The 21,179-nt window shown below is 42.2% G+C and overlaps 1 protein-coding gene across 3 annotated transcripts in view; it reads right to left on the bottom strand.

The window, feature by feature from the left end:
• si:ch211-269e2.1 (cohesin subunit SA-2) overlaps positions 1-21,179 on the bottom strand; it is a 46,576-nt gene that overhangs the window by 18,802 nt on the left and 6,595 nt on the right. For all 3 annotated transcript variants that reach the window (XM_042306766.1, XM_024388662.2, XM_042306765.1), the window contains exons 3-17: positions 19,404-19,491; positions 18,638-18,802; positions 18,294-18,390; positions 18,066-18,139; positions 14,578-14,649; positions 14,176-14,380; positions 13,315-13,466; positions 13,161-13,234; positions 12,624-12,747; positions 12,103-12,201; positions 6,623-6,702; positions 6,024-6,131; positions 5,790-5,910; positions 5,587-5,704; positions 3,888-3,991 (exon numbers count right to left, since the gene is read on the bottom strand). In XM_042306766.1, coding sequence (XP_042162700.1) covers positions 3,888-3,991; positions 5,587-5,704; positions 5,790-5,910; positions 6,024-6,131; positions 6,623-6,702; positions 12,103-12,201; positions 12,624-12,747; positions 13,161-13,234; positions 13,315-13,466; positions 14,176-14,380; positions 14,578-14,649; positions 18,066-18,139; positions 18,294-18,390; positions 18,638-18,802; positions 19,404-19,491 — 1,681 coding nt within the window. The remainder of the gene's footprint in view (positions 1-3,887; positions 3,992-5,586; positions 5,705-5,789; positions 5,911-6,023; positions 6,132-6,622; positions 6,703-12,102; positions 12,202-12,623; positions 12,748-13,160; positions 13,235-13,314; positions 13,467-14,175; positions 14,381-14,577; positions 14,650-18,065; positions 18,140-18,293; positions 18,391-18,637; positions 18,803-19,403; positions 19,492-21,179) is intronic.

Consider the following 21,179-nt stretch of genomic DNA (forward strand, 5'->3'; position numbering starts at 1 on the left):
ATTCTGACAGAAAAGGAAAAAGTAGCATAGATGCTAATGACTGCCAGTAAAAATGTGTTTTAGGTATTCCTTTATGGGTAGTGTGATGCCTAAGTTAAACTTAGAATCGACTCGGACATAGCCATGGCACGAAAGCCAAGAATACATGTACCACTAAAAATCCAGAATGAGTAAACCTGTAAAACCAACCCTCTCTCCAACCACACACCTTTTGTTTTTATCCCCGGGTCGTTGCTCTATCACCTTGGCTGTTTTACACCTAGACCTATATCATTAGGATCATTAGAATATAAAAGGTAGCGTAAATAGCTTATATAGAAATACATAATATACCTCTCGCTTAGAGAAGGGCTTCCATAAGACAGTTACTGTGTTGGTTCTAGCGTTAACTTTAATCTGTTTATCCCAGTGTTAAACAGCCCACACACACTGAAGACAATAACCCTGTTGACAATACGTAATCCATTTGCCAGTGTGTATCGAGAACAATAACATGTCCTTTACATTTTGATATTGAGATACATTTGTTAAATGTAAAAGGATAATGACACCAATTATTTTAGGATTGTATAGGCCTACTCCAAAAGACAACCAAGGCAGGTTTTTAATTCTGTAATCCATTATCCTAGATTTTAAATACACTGCTCAAATAAATAAAGGGAACACTAAAATAACACTTCCTAGATCAGAATGAATGAAATATTCTTATTAAATACTTTTTTCTTTACATAGTTGAATGTGCTGACATCAAAATCACACAAAAATGATCAGTGGAAATCAAATTTATCAACCCATGGAGGTCTAGATTTGGAGTCACACTCAAAATTAAAGTGGAAAACCACACTACAGGCTGATCCAACTTTGATGTAATGTTCTTAAAACAAGTCTAAATGAGGCTCAGTAGTGTGTGTGGCCTCCACGTGCCTGTATGACCTCCCTACAACGCCTGGGCATGCTCCTGATGAGGTGGTGGATGGTCTCCTGAGGGATCTCCTCCCAGACCTGGACTAAAGCATCCGCTAACTCCTGGACAGTCTGTGGTGCAACGTGGCGTTGTTGGATGGAGCGAGACATGATGTCCCAGACGTGCTCAATTGGATTCAGGTCTGGGGAAGGGGCGGGCCAGTCCATAGCATCAATGCCTTCCTCTTGCAGGAACTGCTGACACACTCCAGCCACATGAGGTCTAGCATCGTCTTGCATTAGGAGGAACCCAGGGCCAACCGCACCAGCATATGGTCTCACAAGGGGTCTGAAGATCTCATCTCGGTACCTATTGGCAGTCAGGCTACCTCTGGCGAGCACATGGAGGGCTGTGCGGCCCCCCAAAGAAATGCCACCCCACACCATGACGGACCCACTTCCAAAACGGTCATGCTGGAGGATGTTGTAGGCAGCAGAACGTTCTCCACGGCATCTCCAGATTCTGTCACGTCTGTCACGTGCTCAGTGTGAACCTGCTTTCATCTGTGAAGAGCACAGGGAGCCAGTGGCGAATTTGCCAATCTTGGTCTTCTCTGGCAAATTCCAAACGTCCTGCACATTGTTGGGCTGTAAGCACAACCTCCACGTCTCCTGATGTACTGGCCAGTCTCCTGGTAGCGCCTCCATGCTCTGGACACTACGCTGACAGACACAGCAAACCTTCTTGCCACAGTTCGCAATGATGTTCCATCCTGGATGAGCTGCACTACCTGAGCCACTTGTGTGGGTTGTAGACTCAGTCTCATGCTACCACTAGAGTGAAAGCACCGCCAGTATTAAAAAATGACCAAAACATCCACCAGGAAGCATAGGAACTGAGAAGTGGTCTGTGGTCACCACCTGCAGAACCACTCATTTATTGGGGGTGTCTTGCTAATTGCCTAGAATTTCCACCTGTTGTCTATTCCATTTGCACAACAGCATGTGAAATGTATTGTCAATCAGGGTTGCTTCCTAAGCAGACAGTTTGATTTCACAGAAGTGTGATTGACTTGGAGTTACATTGTGTTGTTTAAGTGTTCCCTTTATTTTTTTGAGCAGTGTATATTTGCCATTGCAATCAGTACAATATAAAAATCAGGTAAGCCTTGAAATTTAAGTGATACTCATTCTTGAATATCATTCCAGAAAGGATTTGTAAGAGAGCAATAAAACGAGAGTTGTATTACATAAATGTATTTCTGTTCAACGAAAAATGCCAAAATATATAAACTCAGCTAAAAAAAGAAACGGCCCTTTTTCAGGACCCTGTCTTTCAAATGTAAATTTGTAAAAATCCAAATGTCTTCATTGTAAAAGGGTTTAAACACCGTTTCCCATGCTTGTTGAACCATAAACAATTAATGACCATTCCACAGGTGCATGTACATTAAGACACTAACAGCTTACAGACAGTAGGCAATTATGGTCACAGTTATGAAAACTTAGGACACTAAAGAGGCCTTTCTACTGACTCTGAAAAACAACAAAAGAAAGATGCCACGGGTCCCTGCTCATCTGCGTAATCGTGCCTTAGGCATGCTCCAAGGAGGTAGTGGCAGACCACGTGTAACAACACCAACACAGGATCGTTACATCCGAACATCACACCTGCGGTACAGGTACAGGATGGCAACAACAACTGCCCGAGTTACACCAGGAAAGCACAATCCCTTCATCAGTGCTAAGACTGTCCGCAATAGGCTGAGGAGAGGCTGGACAGAGGGCTTGTAGGCCTGCTGAAAAGGCAGGTCCTCACCAGACATCACCGGCAACAACGTTGCCTATATTGGCAATCCCACCGCGCTGGACCAGACAGGACTGGCAAAAATTGCTCTTCACAGACGAGTCGCAGATTTGTCTAACCAGAGGTGATGGTCGGATTCGCGTTTATCGTTGGAGGAATGAGCATTACACCGACGCCTGTACTCTGGAGCGGAATCGATTTGGAGGTGGAGGGTCCATCATGGTCTGGGGCGGTGTGTCTCATCGGACTGAGCTCATTGTCATTGCAGGCAATCTCAACGCTGTGCGTTACAGGGAAGACATCCTCCCCCCTCATGTGGTACCCTTCCTGCAGGCTCATCCTGACATGGCCCTCCAGCATGACAATGCCACCAGCCATACTGCTCGTTCTGCTCGTTCTGTGCGTGTTTTCCTGCAAGACAGGAATGTCAGTGTTCTGCCATGGCCAGCGAAGAGCCCGGATGTCAATCTCATTGAGCACATCTAGGACCTGTTGGATCAGAGGGTGAGGGCTAGGGCCATTCCCCCCAGAACTGTCTGGGAACTTGCAGGTGCCTTGGTGGAAGAGTGGGGTAACATCTCACAGCAAGAACTGGCAAATCTGGTACAGTCCATGAGGAGGAGATGCACTGCAGTACTTAATGCAGCTGGTGGCCACACCAGGTACTGACTGTTATTTTTATTTTGACCCCCCCCCCCTTTGTTCAGGACACATTATTCAATTTCTGTTAGTCACAGGTCTGTGGAACTTGTTCAGTTTATGTCTCAGTTGTTGAATCTTGTTATGTTCAAACAAATATTTACACATGCTAAGTTTGCTGAAAATAAATGCAGTTGACAGTGATCAGACATTTCTTTTTTTTGCTGAATTCATATTTTAAGGCCAAAAACATAATCACAGATACAACTAAAAGCAAGGGTTTCATCCAGCATTTACCTATCCAATCATGTGAAAGAAGCATTTTCAAACAGGGCAGTTCTACGCTGCGGTCTGACTCCCTAATCATCTCCCCAAAGAGTGCACTTACTCAAAGCGTTAGGTTGGAGGTGTAATAAATATGGTATACACTATTACCAATCCAATGTTCTTAAATCCTTGTGGGTTAGTAAACGAGTCCATACGTCAAGAAGAATGGGTGATAATGGTAATTGCACTTCAGCCTCTCCAACACACTGACCTTCTTGCATGTGCTCCTTCCCGCCAGCAGGGGTCCCTCTACTGCCTGACGCACTGATGCCACCAATAACTCTACAACCAGAGACTGCTCTCCAGCACTCAGATCTGAGGACACACACATCATATGATATGATGCACACATAGAAACAAACACACAAATGCATGTTACAGGACAGACAGCTTTTGCACTCTGCATACACCCTCTGGTGCTATTGCTCTGTCACTTAGCATAGGCTAATTTAGCTGGGGTTTAGAACAAATATGAAACCGTTGCTAGTTTAGCGCTCAGTTGTGCGTTAGGTTAAACGTGACTGCAAATTAAAACTCCCTTTGAAGGCTAAACCTGAATTAACCAAGGAGAGAGCAATAGACCCCATTTATTCAAAACAGCACTATTCCCTGGCTAATATTCCATATTAGGGTGCCATTCTGGACACCATCCCTGGTTTTCCCAGTTCTAAATCAGATGCTGATGTCATGTGGCTCAGAGTGTGGGTGTAAGCAAAGAACTACAGGGGTGTTGACATAGATGATAGGAGCACAACATAGTCATTGGAGTACACACACATTGTTAAACATGTAGGCTTGAAAATCTAATTAAAATAAATCACATAATTACTTTAAGAAATTGTTTAATAACTAGTATAAGATGTCAATAAGTGTGTATATTTAAAAAAAATTGAAATGATTAATTACAGGACAGGACTCGTATTATGAAGTATTCCCAAAAAATCGTGACCCGGAAGTGCTTCAGATTCAAAACAAGAGGATGGCGGGGCAAGCGAAGCCTGGCAAAGATTTTGGACGAAGGGACGAGAGGTCGGAAATGACGGTGAATAGTGCGGACGAAATGGAGAAAAAGTTAGTGAAGCAACAGCTGAATAGCCACACCAAAACGTACAATATCAAAAGTCAAGCCAAGCTATTGTTTATAGGGAAAATATGAGCATTTATTATATTGCAGCAAACATTAGTTGGAACTTATTTTAGCCAAAGAAAATGGCTCAAGCGGAATGAAACAAAACACTTATGAACTAGTTAAAAGTTTGGAACAGGCTATATTGCAGCAATTACCAACAAAAGGCTAGTGCCTAACTTAACTATATACGGACCACACCATTTAAAAAAGACAAATCAAATTTAATTTCGTCAACAAAAATGTCAACAGAATGAAAAACTCATTTTGTATATTTCAACTGAATTAGATGAATAAACATGCCTACAATAACAATGCTATACAATAATAAAATAAATTATAAATACAAAAATAAATAAAAGTCCCAAAATTACATCCTACCTGGATAGCGAGTTGCACACAGTAGTCTGCATTTGGCAACGCCAACATTCTTCTCAGACATTCCCCTTGTAGGCGTTTCACTATAGGCATACCACCGAGTTTCTAAACCATACTGTACTATCTTTCGGCATACTCTTTTTCCTCCAATTTTTGTTTGCGTCAAGGAAAGATGCCTCCATCTTCACAATCAACAGTAGCCAAGGCCAGGGCTCCTCTCTCACTTTCCTCAGGAGCGGGCATGTCAGGCAGCACAAAAGGAGTGAGAGAATGGTGGTGTATGATAGGAAGCCAAATCTGGGATTTATTTTGACCAACTACAATTTTATTTATCGGCTTTTCATTATAATTTTTGCGGCCAAATGCCGGCTGTTACCGGCTAACGGAAACCCTGACACACACTGACCTGCATCCTGAGTGGAGGGGTCCTGTAGCAGTAACGAGGTAAGAGATGACCAGTCCTTCAGCATGGCACCAGCACAGTCCCACAGACTGTCTACCAGGTATACTACATGCTGATGGAGCTAGAAAGAGAACACACACATTCACTGTCCACCTGTGCTGATGTAGAAACAGAATACATACCAACACACAGGCACTTTCTCTTACCTCACTGTCCTGGTAGAAGTGCAGCAGAGCCCTCACTCTGGCTGTTGTCAGCTGTGTGTGTGTGTCCTGCTCACTCGCCCCCTCTCTGAGGTCAGGTGCCGGAGTAGGGGAGCTGAGCAGCCTAACAGCAGAGATGCGAATGTCACCAGTGACTCTGGCCCGCATTCACTTACTCTCACTATTATAGATACCCCAGCTAATGTATATGGTCTATGGCCAACCCACTGCACTGACCTTGTGTAGAGCAGCTCTCCTGCGGTGGTAGCCAGAGGACGATGTGAGGAGTACACCAACTGGAACAGCTGCTTATAGTCCTCAGGATTTATAACCTCATCAGCTGACCTGAGAGGTAGGGGAAGGGGGGTTGGAGAGAGAAAGAAAAGGAAAGAAGGGGCGATGGCCAAAGAGAGGAGGGGAAGTTGATTAAGTATTTTAGAATGGATGTCATATTAGCACCTTTATCCTCAAACTTTTGGTGATGTAACAATATGCGAGCGCCTCCGACAATTCCCCGTGAAATGACCCGCTGCAAACAAGCAGCGAATTGAACAATCATTTTGACCGAGTGGCATTCGTGATAATGTGTATCCAAGTCTCTGTGTTGTGGTGTCAACACATTTCATATTCACTTTCCCTCGACATTTGAGGATTTGAAAGTGTTCAGAAATAAACAGCGCAACTCAAAAGCATCAATTATAACCTAACAACCGAGGAGATTCTGGACGCTCTCTGAATGTTCAGACAGAAACAGCAATGACCAAACCCAATAAATACTGTATATGTCTCTGGATAGTTTGTGTGTTTGTGTGTGTAAAAGAGAGACAATGACTCACTGGGAGATGAGTATGAGTAGTCTCAGGGTCTGAACTGCCACCTCGTGGTCCTTGTCCAGAGTCATAGAGATCATCCTGTCCTGTAGAGATCAGATAGCACAGTTAAAAGGGGAAATCTGCAGTTGAAATGACAAAGGAGCCTCTGTTTTAGAATAAAGCTGACACACACACACACACACACACACAGTCAAAAGTTTGGACACACCTAATCATTCCAGGGTTTTTCTTTATTTTGACTATTTTCTACATTGTAGAATAGTGAAAACATCAACACTGATATAACACATATGAAATAATGTAGTAAACAAAATAGTGTTAAAACAAATCAAAATATATCTTAGATTTTAGATTCTTCAAAGACGCCACCCTTAGCCTTGATGACAGTTTTGCACACTCTTGACATTGTCAACCAGCTTAATTTTATTTTTTACATTTCTTTTCACCTTTATTTAACCAGGTAGGCCAGTTGAGAACAAGTTATCATTTACAACTGCAACCTGGCCAAGATAAAGCAAAGCAGTGCGACAAAAACAACAGTTACACAAACAAACATATAGTCAATAACACAATAGACAAATCTATGTACAGTGTATGCAAATGTAGAAGAGTAGGCAATAAAGAGGACATATATATATTTTTTTTTTACCCCCTTTTTCGTGGTATCCAATTGTTAGTAGTTACTGTCTTGTCTCATCGCTACAACTCCTGCACAGACTCGGGAGAGGCGAAGGTCGAGAGCCATGCGTCCTCCGAAACACAACCCAACCAAGCCGCACTGCTTCTTAACACAGCGCGCATCCAACCCGGAAGCCAGCCGCAACAATGTGTCGGAGGAAACGCCGTACACCTAGCGACCCGGTCAGCGCGCACTGCGCTCGACCCGCCAGAGGAGTCGCTAGTGCACGATGAGACAAGGATATCCCTGTCGGCCGAACCCTCGCTAACCCGGACGACGCTAGGCCAATTGTGCACCGCCCAGACAGAGCCTGGGCTCAAACCCAGAGTCTCTGGTGGCACAGCTAGCACTGTGCAGGAGTGCCTTAGACCATTGCGCCACCCGAGAGGCCCCAAATAGGCCATATATATATTTTTTTTTTTCATTATTTCACCTTATTTAACCAGGTAAGCTAGTTGAGAATAAGTTGTCATTTACAACAGCAACCTGGCCAAGATAAAGAAAAGCAGTGCGACACAAACACAGAGTTACACATGGAATAAACAAGCGTACAGTCAACACAATAGAAAAAAAATAGAAAAAAAAGACTATATACAGTGTTTGCAAATGGCATGAGGAGGGAAGGCAATAAATAAGGCCATAGTAGCGAAGTAATTACAATTTAGCAAATTAACACTGGAGTGATAGATGAGCAGATGATGTGCAAGTAGAAATACTGATGTGCAAAAGAGAAGAAAAGTAAATAAAAACAATATTGGGATAAGGTAGGTAAATTGGGTGGGTTATTTACAGATGGGCTATGTACAGCTGCAGTGATCGGTAAGCTGATGTTTAAAGTTAGTGAGGGAAATATAAGTCTCCTTAAGCTTCAGTGATTTTTGAAATTTGTTCCAGTCACTGGCAGCAGAGAACTGGAAGGAAAGGCGGCCAAAGGAGGTGTCGGCTACGGGGATGACCAGTGAGATATACCTGTTGGAGAGCGTGCTACGGGTGGGTGTTGGTATCGTGACCAGTGAGCTGAGATAAGGCGGAGCTTTACCTAGCATAGACTTATAGAGGACTTTGAGCCAGTGGGTCTGGCGACGAATATGTAGCGAGGGCCAGCCGACTAGAGCATACAGGTTGCAGTGGTGGGTGGTATAAGGGGCTTTGGTAATAAAACGGATGGTACTGTGATAGACTGCATCCAGTTGCTGAGTAGAGTGTTGGAAGCTATTTTGTAGATGACATCGCCGAAGTCGAGGATCGGTAGGGTAGTCAGTTTTACTAGGGTATTTTTGGCAGAGTGAGTGAAGGAAGCTTTGTTGCGAAATAGAAAGCCGATTCTAGATTTGATTTTCGATTGGAGATGTTTAATATGAGTCTGCAAGGAGAGTTTGCAGTCTAGCCAGACACCTAGGTATTTGTAGTTGTCCACATATTCTAGGTCAGAACCGTCCAGAGTGGTGATGCTAGTCGGCGGGCGTGTGCGGGCAGCAAATCGGTTGAAAAGCATGCATTTAGTTTTACTAGGATTTAAAAGCAGTTGGAGGCCACAGAAGGAGTGTTGTATGGCATTGAAGCTCGTTTGGAAGCTTGTTAACAGTGTCCAAAGGGCCAAATATATACAGACTGGTGTCGTCTGCGTATAGGTGGATCAGAGAATCACCAGCAGCAAGAGCGACACAATTGATATATACAGAGAAAAGAGTTGGCCCGAGATTTGAACCCTGTGGCACCCCCATAGAGACTGCCAGAGGTCCGGACAACAGGCCCTCCGATTTTACACACTGAACTCTATCTGAGAAGTAGTTGATGAACAAGGTGAGGCAGTCATTAGAGAAACCAAGGCTATTGAGCCTGCCGATAAGAATGCAGTGATTGACAGTCGAAAGCCTTGGCCAGGTCGATGAAGACGGCTGCATAGTGCTATCTTTTAGCAATTATGATATCATTTAGGACCTTGAGCGTGGCTGAGGTGCACCCATGACCAGCTTGGAAACCAAATTGCATAGTGGAGAAAGTACTTAATGCATTTGAGACAATCAGTTGTGTGGTGACAAGGTAGGGGTGGTATATAGAAAATAACCCTATTTGGTAAAAGTCCATATTATAGCAAGAACAGCTTAAATAAGCAAAGACAAAATGACAGTCCATCATTACTTTAAGACATAATTAAATGCTTCACAGTTCAAGTAACAGACATCTCAACATCAACTGTTCAGAACAGACAGCGTGAATCAGGCCATCATGGTCAAATTTCTGAAAAGAACCCAATACAAAAGGACACCAATAAGAAGAAGAGACTTGCTTGGGCCAAGTAACATGAGCAAAGGACATTAGACCGGAGGAAATCTGTCCTTTGTTCTGATGAGTCCAAATTTGAGATTTGGGGTTCCAACCAGCGTGTCTTCATTTAGAATTCAAGGCACACTTGACCAGCAAGGCTACCACAGCATTCTGCAGCGATATGCCATCCCATCTGGTTTGCACTTAGTGTCATTTGTTTTTCAACATGACAATGACCCAACAGACCTCCAGGCTATTAGACCAAGAAGGAGAGTGATGGAGTGCTGCATCAGACCTCCACAATCAGCCAACCTCAACCCAATTGAGATGGTTTGGGATGAATTGGACTGAAGAGTGAAAGAAAAGCAGCCAACAAGGGCTCAGCATATGTGGGAACTCGTTCAAGACTGTTGGAAAAGCATTCCAGGTGAAGCTGGTTGAGAGAATGCCAAGAGTGTGCAAAACTGTCATCAAGGCAAAAGGTGGCTGCTTTGAAGAATGTGTTTAATACTTTTCTGGTTACTACATGATTCCATATGTGTTATTTTATAGTTTTGATGTCTTCAATATTATTCTACGAAAATAAAGTGGGTGTGTCCAAACTTTTAACTGGTACTGTACATACACTACCATTCAAAAATGTGGGGTCACTTAGAAATGTCCTTGTTTTTGTCGATTAAAATAACATCAAATTGATAAGAAACACAATGTAGACATCATTAATGTTGTAAATGACTATTGTAGCTGGAAACGGCTGATTTTTACATAGACGTACAGAGGCCCATTATCAGCAACCATCACTCCTGTGTTCCAATGGCACGATGTGTTAGCTAATCCAAGTTTATCATTTTAAAAGGCTAATTGATCATTAGAAAACCATTTTGCAATTATGTTAGCACAGCTGAAAACTGTTGTTCTGATTAAAGCAGCAATAAAACTGACCTTTAGACTAATCGAGTATCTGGAGCATCAGCATTTGTGGGTTCGGTTACAGGCTCAAAATGGCTAGAAACAAATAACTTTTTTATTTTACCTTTACATTACCAGGCAAGTCAGTTAAGAACAAATTCTTATTTTCAATGACAGCCTAGGAACAGTGGGTTAACTGCCTTGTTCAGGGGCAGAACGACAGATTTTTACCTTGTCTGCTCAGGGATTCGATCTTGCAACCTTTCGGTTACTAGTCCAATGCTCGAACCACTAGGGTACCTGCCGACCCAACTTTCTTTTGAAACTCGTCAGCCTATTCTTGTTCTGAGAAATGAAGGCTATTCCATGCAAGAAATTGCCAAGAAACTGAAGATCTCGTACAACGGTGTGTACTACTCCCTTCACAGAACAGCGTAAACTGGCTTTAATCAGAATAGAAAGTGTGGGAGACCCTAGTGCACAACTGAGCAAGAGGACAAGTACATTTGAGTGTCTAGTTTGAGAAACAGACGTCTCACAAGTCCTCAATTGCCAGCTTCATTAAATAGTTCCTGCAAAACACCAGTCTCAACGTCAACAGCGAAGAGGCGACTACGGGATGCTGGCCTTCTAGGCAGAGTTCCTCTGTCCAGTGTCTGTTCTTTTGCCCATTTTAAATCTTTTATTTTTATTGGCCAGTCTGAGATATGGCTTTTTCTTTGCAAATCTGCCTAGAAGGCCAGCATCCCGGAGTCGCCTCTTCAATGTCGATGTTGAGACTGGTGTTTTGCAGGTACCATTTAATGGAAGCTACCAGTTGAGGACTTGTGAGGCGTCTGTTTCTCAAACTAGACACTCAAATGTACTTGTCCTCTTGCTCAGTTGTGCACCGGGGCCTCCCACTCCTCTTTCTATTCTGGTTAGAGCCAGTTTGCGCTGTTCTGTGAAGGGAGTAGTACACTGCGTTGTCCGAGATCTTCAGTTTCTTGGCAATTTCTCGCATGGAATAGCCTTCATTTCTCAGAACAAGAATAGACTGATGAGTTTCAGAAGAAAGGTCTTTGTTTCTAGCCATTTGAGCTTGTAATCAACCCACAAATGCTGATGCTCCAGATACTCAACTAGTCTGAAAAAAGGCCAGTTTTATTGCTTCTTTAATCAGAACAAGAGTTTTCAGCTGTTCTAACAATTGCGAAAGGGTTTTCTAATGATCAATTAGCCTTTTAAAAATTATAAAATTGTATTAGCTAACACAAAGTGCTATTGGAACACAGGAGTGATGGTTGCTGATAACGGGCCTCTGTCTGCCTATGTCGATATTCCATAAAGAAAATCTGCCGTTTCCAGCTATAATAGTAATTTACACCATTAACAATGTATTTCTGATCACTTATGTTATTTTAAATGGAAAAAAACATTGCTTTTCTTTAAAAAACTAGGAAATGTCTAAGTGACCCCAAACCTTTGAACGGTAGTGTTAAATACATGTAGCAACAGCGGATTGCCCATTTAACACGCATGCATCTACCCACACAGGCAAGCATGCACATACAGTATACTCACACACACTGGGTCGTGCACAGGCACATGTACTGTACACACATATACACACACACACACACTGTACCTTGAAGCGGCTGTTGAAGAGGTCTAGTTTGGGCAGGAGGAGCGGGTCTCCATACAGACCCTGTAGCCCCAACACACACTTCAGACGCACGTCAGGTAGCTAGGGGTAGGGGGAAAGAGTGTGTGTACAGTTTAAAATTGTGTTTATGTGTAACATTCTGTCCCTGTCCTCCTCAGCCAGGACATGATCCCAGCATCCTCTGCACAACACATTGTCACTTGAAGAGAACTGCAAACCAAGAAGCTATCCTGTCACACCTTGAACAGTTAACTTTAGAGCTCAGGGAGAGTGACATCAGCTAACACCTTGCAACATCTGGTTAGATTCTGCAATTGTGACAACAAAATAACGTGTTCTAACGGAAAACAAATTACACAAAAGGATACACTGACTTAAAACTTCAACAAACCTTTGTTTCTGCAAGTAAAGATGGTTAAGCTAAAAGTTAATTAACCAAGACTCCTAACTAAATGTGTCTGTGCAGGCTACATGTTTTTGTTGTGGTGGTTGTTGTTGCTTACCTTGTCATGCATCATCCAGCCCATGTATTTGAGGTAGCTGTCAGTCAGAAACACTGGACTGTAAAGTTTCATCCATACAGCCAGCTCTTCCATACACATGGACCGGATCTCTGGGAGCACATCCCTACAGAAGACAACATATAAACAATTACTTTTATTACAAGTACAGTATCAGTCAAAAGTTGACACACCTAGAATGCCTAGAGTGTGTAATGCTGTCATCAAGGCAAAGGGTGGCTACTTTAAAGAATCTCACTTGTTTGATTACTACAAGATTCCATGTGTTATTTTATAGTTTTGATGTCTCCACTATTGTTCTACAATGTAGAAAATAGTAAAAATAAAGAAAAATCCTTGAATGAGTAGGTGTGTCCAAACTTACTGTAGATGTAATACAGTACATGAAGTAGACTATTGACTATTGCAACTGTCTAAATACTTATTTCAAAAATGCATTTGAAAGAGACATAATAAATATTTCAATCCAGGTCTGATTGAAAACACAAATGGGGTGAGTAGAGTAAATAGCATGCTTACCGGTATCTCTTCAGGAAGACCCCTTTGAATATGGCATCCATCATGTTCTCGATCTCCACCCTTCTATCCTGCAGCTGAAGAAGTTACATGTAAAATGTGGTATGACATGACATAACACACACACACCTGCACTGACACACACACACACACTCACCTCTGTGGTCTTCCTGTGTATTCTCTCCAGTCTTGGTGAGTTGCGTCTTCCTGATGTCTTGGTTCTCTCCACCTGGCCCAGTCTCTGGCTGTTCTCTATACTCACACTCAGACTAAGGGCTACTCCAATCAGAGAGCTTAGCAACTTCATTGCTATGGGGGTCACAACAGGAGGAGGTCATAAAGATTCAACATCCTGGTGGAGGTTGCTACAGCTGCAACTCCTTGCTCTATTGCACTCTTTTTTTTATATGATTAAATACAGTCTTTTATAAATACAAAACATACAAACGACGACATCATACAAACATCAACTACATCACACCTGCCAAGACCCACATCTCCAGCTCCCGTACCACTTTTCGCCACATGGCCTCAATCTCTGTCGCCCACTTTCAATTTTTAGATTGTAAAGCATTTGATCTTTCCATTGTGTGAACAACAGAGGATTGGAACATTTCCAGTTTAAAGAAATATATTTTTTCTTTCTGATTGATGAGAAAAGTATTGTCCAACCCATTGGGTATCTCACTGCACCCTCATATGACCATCTTGAAATATGCAGACAGATTAAAGAGTACATTTACATTGTAATACTTCTGACACCCATCTTTCCAACCCATAACTTTCGGACGTTATAACATTCCCAGAAGGCATGAATTATTGAGTCATTAGTAGTTTCACACTTCAGACATCAAATGGCTTTATTGTTGACATTACACACACACACACAGTGGGCATCTTTAGAGGTGCTTTGCCATGCATGTGTGACATCTGCCAGAGTGCAGGGGTGTGTGTGTGTGTGTGTGTGTGTGTGTGTGTACGCGCGCGCGCAACCTGCCAGTGTGTGTGTTTTTGTTACCTGCCAATGTGCAGGTGTGTCTGAAGGCTCGTACACGGGAGTCGGACAGCTCGGTGAGCAGAGAGATGAGTGTGTCCATGAGGTAGCTGTCAAAGATCACATTGTATTGACACTGGGTTACCAACACCGACACAAACTCACAGAACTCACCACGGAACCGGCGCCAGTATGGACCAGACATGGTGAGAGGATATTCCCCACTGTCCTACACAGACAGACGCACAAACACACAGAGAGAGATGGAAAGAGACACAGAGAGAGGGAAACTAAGTGAGGGAATATTGGTAGCTATGAAAACTTGAACTTGACTAAACTTGAAGTGCGGGACTTAACATGAAAATGCGGAACTAGATTTGTAAAGTGCTTTCATTTCTTAAATGTAAATACGTATTTGAAACTGACCATGTCCATGGGCCACGTGACTGTGAGGATCCAGGGGAAGGCCAGGAATTTTTTATACTGCAGCCCCGAACCCTGACACACACACACTTATCAGAGTTCATTTCAGAAAATAATCATGTTGTTGCAAAACGGTATATATATATATATATATATATGCCATAATCTTGAAGCACTGCTAGGGTTTAAACAGACAAATGAGACAAATATTTTTTTTAAATAACTACAAATTAGGGATTGAACGTTATTTATACAGGTTACATGGAGAAAAATCAGACCTCTCTGAAATGAAAATGGATGGCCCTCACGTCAGCAAAATATATTTCACCTTAACCCTCCCTGAGCACTTGAAAAAAACAAAAAAAAGGACACTCCCCTATCCCCAAAATAATAATTTAAAGAAAGTGGATAGCAGAGAACATGTCTACTGAGAAAATAGCCCTCACTTCTTGGACAGACCAGAGCCTTACAGTAGCTTGCGAAAGTATTCATCCCCCTTGGCATTTTTCCTATTTTTTTGCCTTACAACCTGGAATTAAAATTTATTTTTGGGGGGTTAGTATCATTTAAATTTACAACATACTACCACTTTGAAGATGCAAATTATTTTTGTGAAACAAACGAGAAATAAGACAAAACAAATTACTGAAAACTTGAGCGTGCATCACTATTCATCCCCCCAAAAGTCAATACTTTGTAAAGCCACCTTTTGCAGCAATTACAGCTGCAAGTCTCTTCGGGTATGTCTCTATAAGCTTGGCACATCTAGCCACTGGGATTTTTTCCCATTCTTCTAGGCAAAACCGCTCCAGCACCTTCAAGTTGGATGGGTTCTGCTGGTGTACAGCAATCTTTAAGTCATACCACATATTCTCAATTGGATTGACGTCTGTGCTTTGACTAGGCCATTCCAAGACATTTAAAAGTTCCCCCTTAAACCACTCGAGTGTTGCTTTAGCAGTATGCTTAGAGTCATTGTCCTGCTGGAAGGTGAACCTCTGTCCCAGTCTCAAATCTCTGGAAGACTGAAACAGGTTCCCCCTCAAGAATTTCCCTGTATTTAGCGGCATCCATTATGCCTTCAATTCTTACCAGTTTCCCAGTCCCTGCCAATGACAAACATTCCCAAGCATGATGCTGCACCACCATGCTTCACTGTGGGGATGGTGTTCTCAGGTGATGAGAGTTGTTGGGTTTTCCTTGATGGCCTAAAAGCTCAATTTCAGTCTCATCTCAGTACCTTCTTCCATATGTTTGGGTAGTCTCCCACATGCCTTTTGGCGAACACCAAACGTGTTTGCTTATTTTTTTTCTTTAAGCAATGGCTTTTTCCTGGCCATTCTTATGTAAATCCATCTTTGTGGAGTGTACAGCTTAAAGTGGTCCTATTGACGGATACTCCAATCTCCGCTGTGGAGCTTTGCAGCTCCTTCAGGGTTATCTTTGGTCTCTTTGTTTCCTCTGATTAATGCCCTCCTTGCTTGGTCCATGAGTCTTGGTGGGAAGCCACTCTTAAAAAGAATTATAATGGATTTAATGGTTCTCCGTGTGATGTTCAAAGTTTCTGATATTTTTTAACCCAATCCTGATCTGTACTTCTCCACAACTTTGTCCCTGACCTGTTTGGAGAGCTCATTGGTCTTCATGGTGCCGCTTGCTTGATGGTGTTGCAGACTCTGGGGCCTTTCAGAACAGGTATATATATATATATATATATATAAAATGAAATCATGTGACAGATCATGTGACTCAGATGGACTTTATTTAACTAATTATGTGACTTCTGAAGGTAATTGGTTGCACCAGATCTTATTTAGGGGTGAATACATATGCACCCCTTTTTTATATTCTTTTTTTAAAGTAATTTTTTTCATTTCACGTCACCAAGTTGGACTATTTTGTGTATGTCCATTACATTAAATCCAAATAAAAATCCATTCAAATTACAGGTTGTAATGCAACAAAATAGGAAAAACGCCAAGGGGGAATGAATACTTTTGCAAGGCACTGTAGCTATGCCGTTTTAGAAACTGTTCTTCGTCCTGTAAGCATTACATGGCAACTTAGGAATTTTGATAGTGCGCAGATCAGAAGGTTGTGGGTTCATAGACCACCATGGGCAAGAGTAGGGGCGGAAAGATCTCCTTTAAAGTAAAAGCATTGCATGAATCTATCATCTATCCTATTTCTCAAATGCCAAATCAGTGTGTCTCGTTTGCAATCTGAGCACGGTACTTTCAAAAGTTAGGCCTACCTTTCCACCCCCAAATGTATGCTTTAACTGCTGGCTACTCTTCTTCCGTGGCTTAACCCAACGAGAGAAGGTCACAAGTGTTTCCCTAAAAGCTGTCTGGGTAAAAACATCTATTTTACATAAAGTGAATAGCTTTATCAATTGATAATGACAGAATTAGATTACTTCCCAATCAAAGTCAGCCTCGGAGTGTCAAAGAAACTAAACAATAATTAAAGCATCACGGACCAAAGCGCTGTTATAGATCACTTTATATAATCAGATCAGTTTTATTTTCATCAAAATCTTAAGCTAACAAGGGTTAGGCCTGTGCTTTTTGCTGTTTCCTTTAATAAAAAGTAGGCCTATGGCATACCCACTCAAATAGAGTCTTGGTTTTAACTTAACAGCCCTTGACATACAGGCTATTTAAAGAGCACATGGTGGGTGGAGGAATTGACTGACATCTATGGATATAGCAGCCTATAGCCTAACTTTGTTTGTCAAACAGGTAGGCCTCTTATTTCTTAAATAGGAATAAGAGGTAGGCCTCTTTTGACCAGCAAGAGCAGAGCAGGCCGGGGCTCAGGGTTGGAATATTCATTGCAGTGTGTAAGGCAGGCGAGTTTTAGATACACTATCCCAGAAGCTCTATTAGAAATACAAATTTGCTCTGTGCTTCTCTGAGCATGCACTTCATAGCCTATGGATAATTTGATTGAGACCATACTAAATAGCCTATAGGAGTAATATTAAGCGCCCAGTGGAAAATCAGAGGTGAGCAGCGGCATCAGGCACACACCTGATAGGTAGCGTAATAAGCAACTAATTCTAAAACACTGAGAAACATGGCACTCCCCTGGAGTAGATTTTTTTTATATATATTTTTTTTTATCTAAACCCTTCCCTTGACTGAAATTGAAAAAGCATGAACATTTTCCTCCAGGTAACCGTACTGTAAATTTCAATCAGTCCCTTTCACATTATTTTTATATTTAAAAAAATAAATCAATACAGTAATGAGATATTTATGATATGGACATTCCATTCCTGCTAAGTGGATATATAAACAGCTAAACAATTATTATAAGGTATTATATACATTCTGAGAACAGTAATATTTTACACACAAAAAGGTACCCATAAGCATTTCAGATTTTTGTTGTTGAAAAATGGGTTGGTATTGCATTTTGCAACAAAACTCTTCAAATATAGATGGTAGACAGAGAGGAGGACACAATGACTGCCAAACCCACACCTCATCCAATTCCTCCACCATCTTCCTCATGACATCATCCTGCCTGCTTTGGAACATCTCAGCTGTCACCAAACCTGGAAAGGGTGACAAGCACTACAGTATGTAACAACTTGTATTCAAATACCTCATACTACATTACTTATTCCCTTATAGTTAACTTCTTCTAATCATGTATGCATTTGGTGGGTGTTGGGGAGGGTTGGGTGTTTTGTGTGTGTGTGTGCTTGCCTTTGCAACCGGAACACTGGATGAAGAAGCTAATGAGGTCCAGGAGGCCAGAGTCTCTGTCTGTGATGTACGCCTCAATCCAATCATCAACTACAGCCTGCAGGGAAGACAGACAGACAAACTCTCCCACTTTACATGTAGAAACAAAGGTGTCAGATACAAGACCAAGTCCTAAAGATCATACAGTATTGTTGGAGGGATTATTATGACAAAAAAATAGATCTTCCCACTAGGCACAGACGTAAATTCAACATCTATTCCACATTGGTTCACTGTAATTTCATTAAAATGACATGGAAACAATGTTGATTCAACCAGTGTGTGCCCAGTGGGTTTATTCGTACCTGCATGGCACTCCTGCCCATGGTGACCACCTCGAACAATGTGACAGCCTCAATGTCCCCATGTTTGAGGTGTCTGTTCTGTGCCCGACCCAGACTGCCATTGGTTACCTTGGTGTGTCTGCGCTTGGCATTCTCAGAGCCCCCCCGTGCCCTCCTCTTCCCTCTCTGAAGGGTTAAATACAGGGAGACCGACAACCAAACACAGACACCCAAACAGGAATATTTACAGACTGTTTCTGGAACATTCTTGGCTGAGTACCCAAAGTCTATATACAAAGTCTACATAGTAAATTCTTTACTAAACAATTTTTGATATAATTATCTGATTATCATGTTAACTGAACAAGAAAGTATCCACCAGTGTTCCCCAATCAAAGCACAACCCATTCTGGTAGTAGGCTGTAAAGTAGCCTGTGTAATATGTATCTGTGCCATTGTAGATCTTATCATAGGCGGCCGGTGGCAGCTTAATTGGGAGGACGGGCTCATAATAATCCCTAGAACTGAATAAACAGAATTACACACATCAAAACACATGGTTTAGGTGTTTAATACCATTCCATTCACTCCATTCCAGCTATTATTATTATGAGCCTGTCCTTCGCTCACCAGTATCCTGTGGATCCTATTATATGTAAATTACCAGCATTGAAATTCTACAATGTGTAAATGATCAGCATTGAAATTCTATAATGTGTAAATGACCAGCATTGAAATTCTACATGACCAGAAGTGAGATTGGAATATGTAAATTATCAGCACCCACCAAACTCTTCTGTCTGTTCTCATTCCGGGCTCCGCCCACTGTGTGATTGACAACTCCAGAGGAGTTTGCGTCCACAGCCAAGTTCTCACTGGGAAAATCACAGATGATAATGATGGACAACTACCACACAGGGCATTATTCAGAAAATGATTAACCTAGGCCTGTATTTAATCAATTGTAGATAGTGGATTTTCTGCACAGAGAGGGCCGGCATTATGGGCAGGCCTTAAGACGTCCGCATGCTTCCCATCCGAAAACAGTTTGGGCATCATTATTACATTTTGTTACGTTATTTCAACAACAACAAAAATGTGTCTTTGATAAGGGTTTTTCCGGCTGTTCGTGAGCACATTTGTTTCTCGAGGCAAGCCGAAGTCGGTAACTGAAGTCTATGTCCCTCCGTTGGTGATTGGTACCAAAGTAGGGATTCTTCAATTAAGTGTTTGTTGTCATTCAACAAGAGACGACTAGTTTTCAGCTTAGATTTTTCCACTTGTTAAATACTGCACCAAACATATTAGTAAGCTGTAAAATTGCACAGTCTCCTCTGCAAAAACAGCAACGACACATTTCTTGAGTTATTTTAGATTAATTCTGACTGCGGCATCTCAAGATGGACAAATAGTACTATTAATGCTTTTTTCACCGAAGGTCTTTTAAGGGAGTATGCGAGCACACGTTCGGTTTGCCTAGTCAGCCGAACCGAAGCAGGCTGATGCCTTTAGGCTCGAAGCAACTTTCACACAATTTCTGTTGCAGGTGACGTCATCTCAAGCAACTTTGCTGTTACATGAAGCAACTCAAACACAATTAAAATGGCATGCAACAGCCAATTAAATTAAAGCTGCTTGTTCGAAGATTCTAAACTCACCCCATGCCATCTGCTGCATTACATTGTGGTTTCACAAATGATTTGTTTATCCAACTGTTTGGCTATTGTAACAGCATGTATATACAAGAAATGCAGCCTGTACAATTTAGCTAGCTAGCAAATCGGACAATGCAAACAACAATACAGCTAGCTACTGTAGCAATGAGCAAACCAAGCTAGCAACAAACTAGCTATGTTAGCTAGCACAGTTCATGTTGAAACTGGTCAGGGAGAGGTTTGGGTTCACCATGTACAATAATTTGTATACATCTCCTATTGTGCTAGTCTCTGTTCTCTCAACCCTGATAGCGGGTTGTGCTTCGTAGCACTGACAGCTGTGTTGACATGACAACTCGAGCTCCCGAGTGGCACAGCATCTCAGTGCATCACTACAAACCCTGGTTCGGTTCCAGACTGTATCACAACCGGCCATGATTGGGAGTCCCATAGAGCGGCGCACAATTGGCCCAGCGTCGTCCGGGTTAGGGTTTGGCCGGGGTAGGCCATCATTGTAATAAGAATTTGTTCTTAACGGACTTGCTTAGTTAAATAAAGGTTAAATTAAAAAATTGGGTCAGAATTCCAAACCTTTGATAAAGCAGCCAAGCGAGTGAAACAGCATCCCTCTTTCCCATTTATCTGATGCTGTCTGGCCAGCATGGCATGCCCCATCATCGCATGATCGTTCAGAGAAGTCTTCCAGTGCACGCAATCTAACTATTTCTACATCATGTGTCAACTCCAGTGGGGCACTAGTAATGTTTTACTTGGGTAGTTTAGGGGTTGCTTGGTTGTAATCTATGGTGTATATATACGGGGGCTTCAGCACCACCAAGTCCCTCTCTGGAGCCGCCCATCGTCAACTACCCAACTATTCTATCTACTGCTGCGCAACTGAGTGCACA

This window comes from Oncorhynchus tshawytscha, linkage group LG26 (genome assembly GCF_018296145.1).
Source record: "Oncorhynchus tshawytscha isolate Ot180627B linkage group LG26, Otsh_v2.0, whole genome shotgun sequence".
Lineage (NCBI taxonomy): Eukaryota > Metazoa > Chordata > Actinopteri > Salmoniformes > Salmonidae > Oncorhynchus > Oncorhynchus tshawytscha.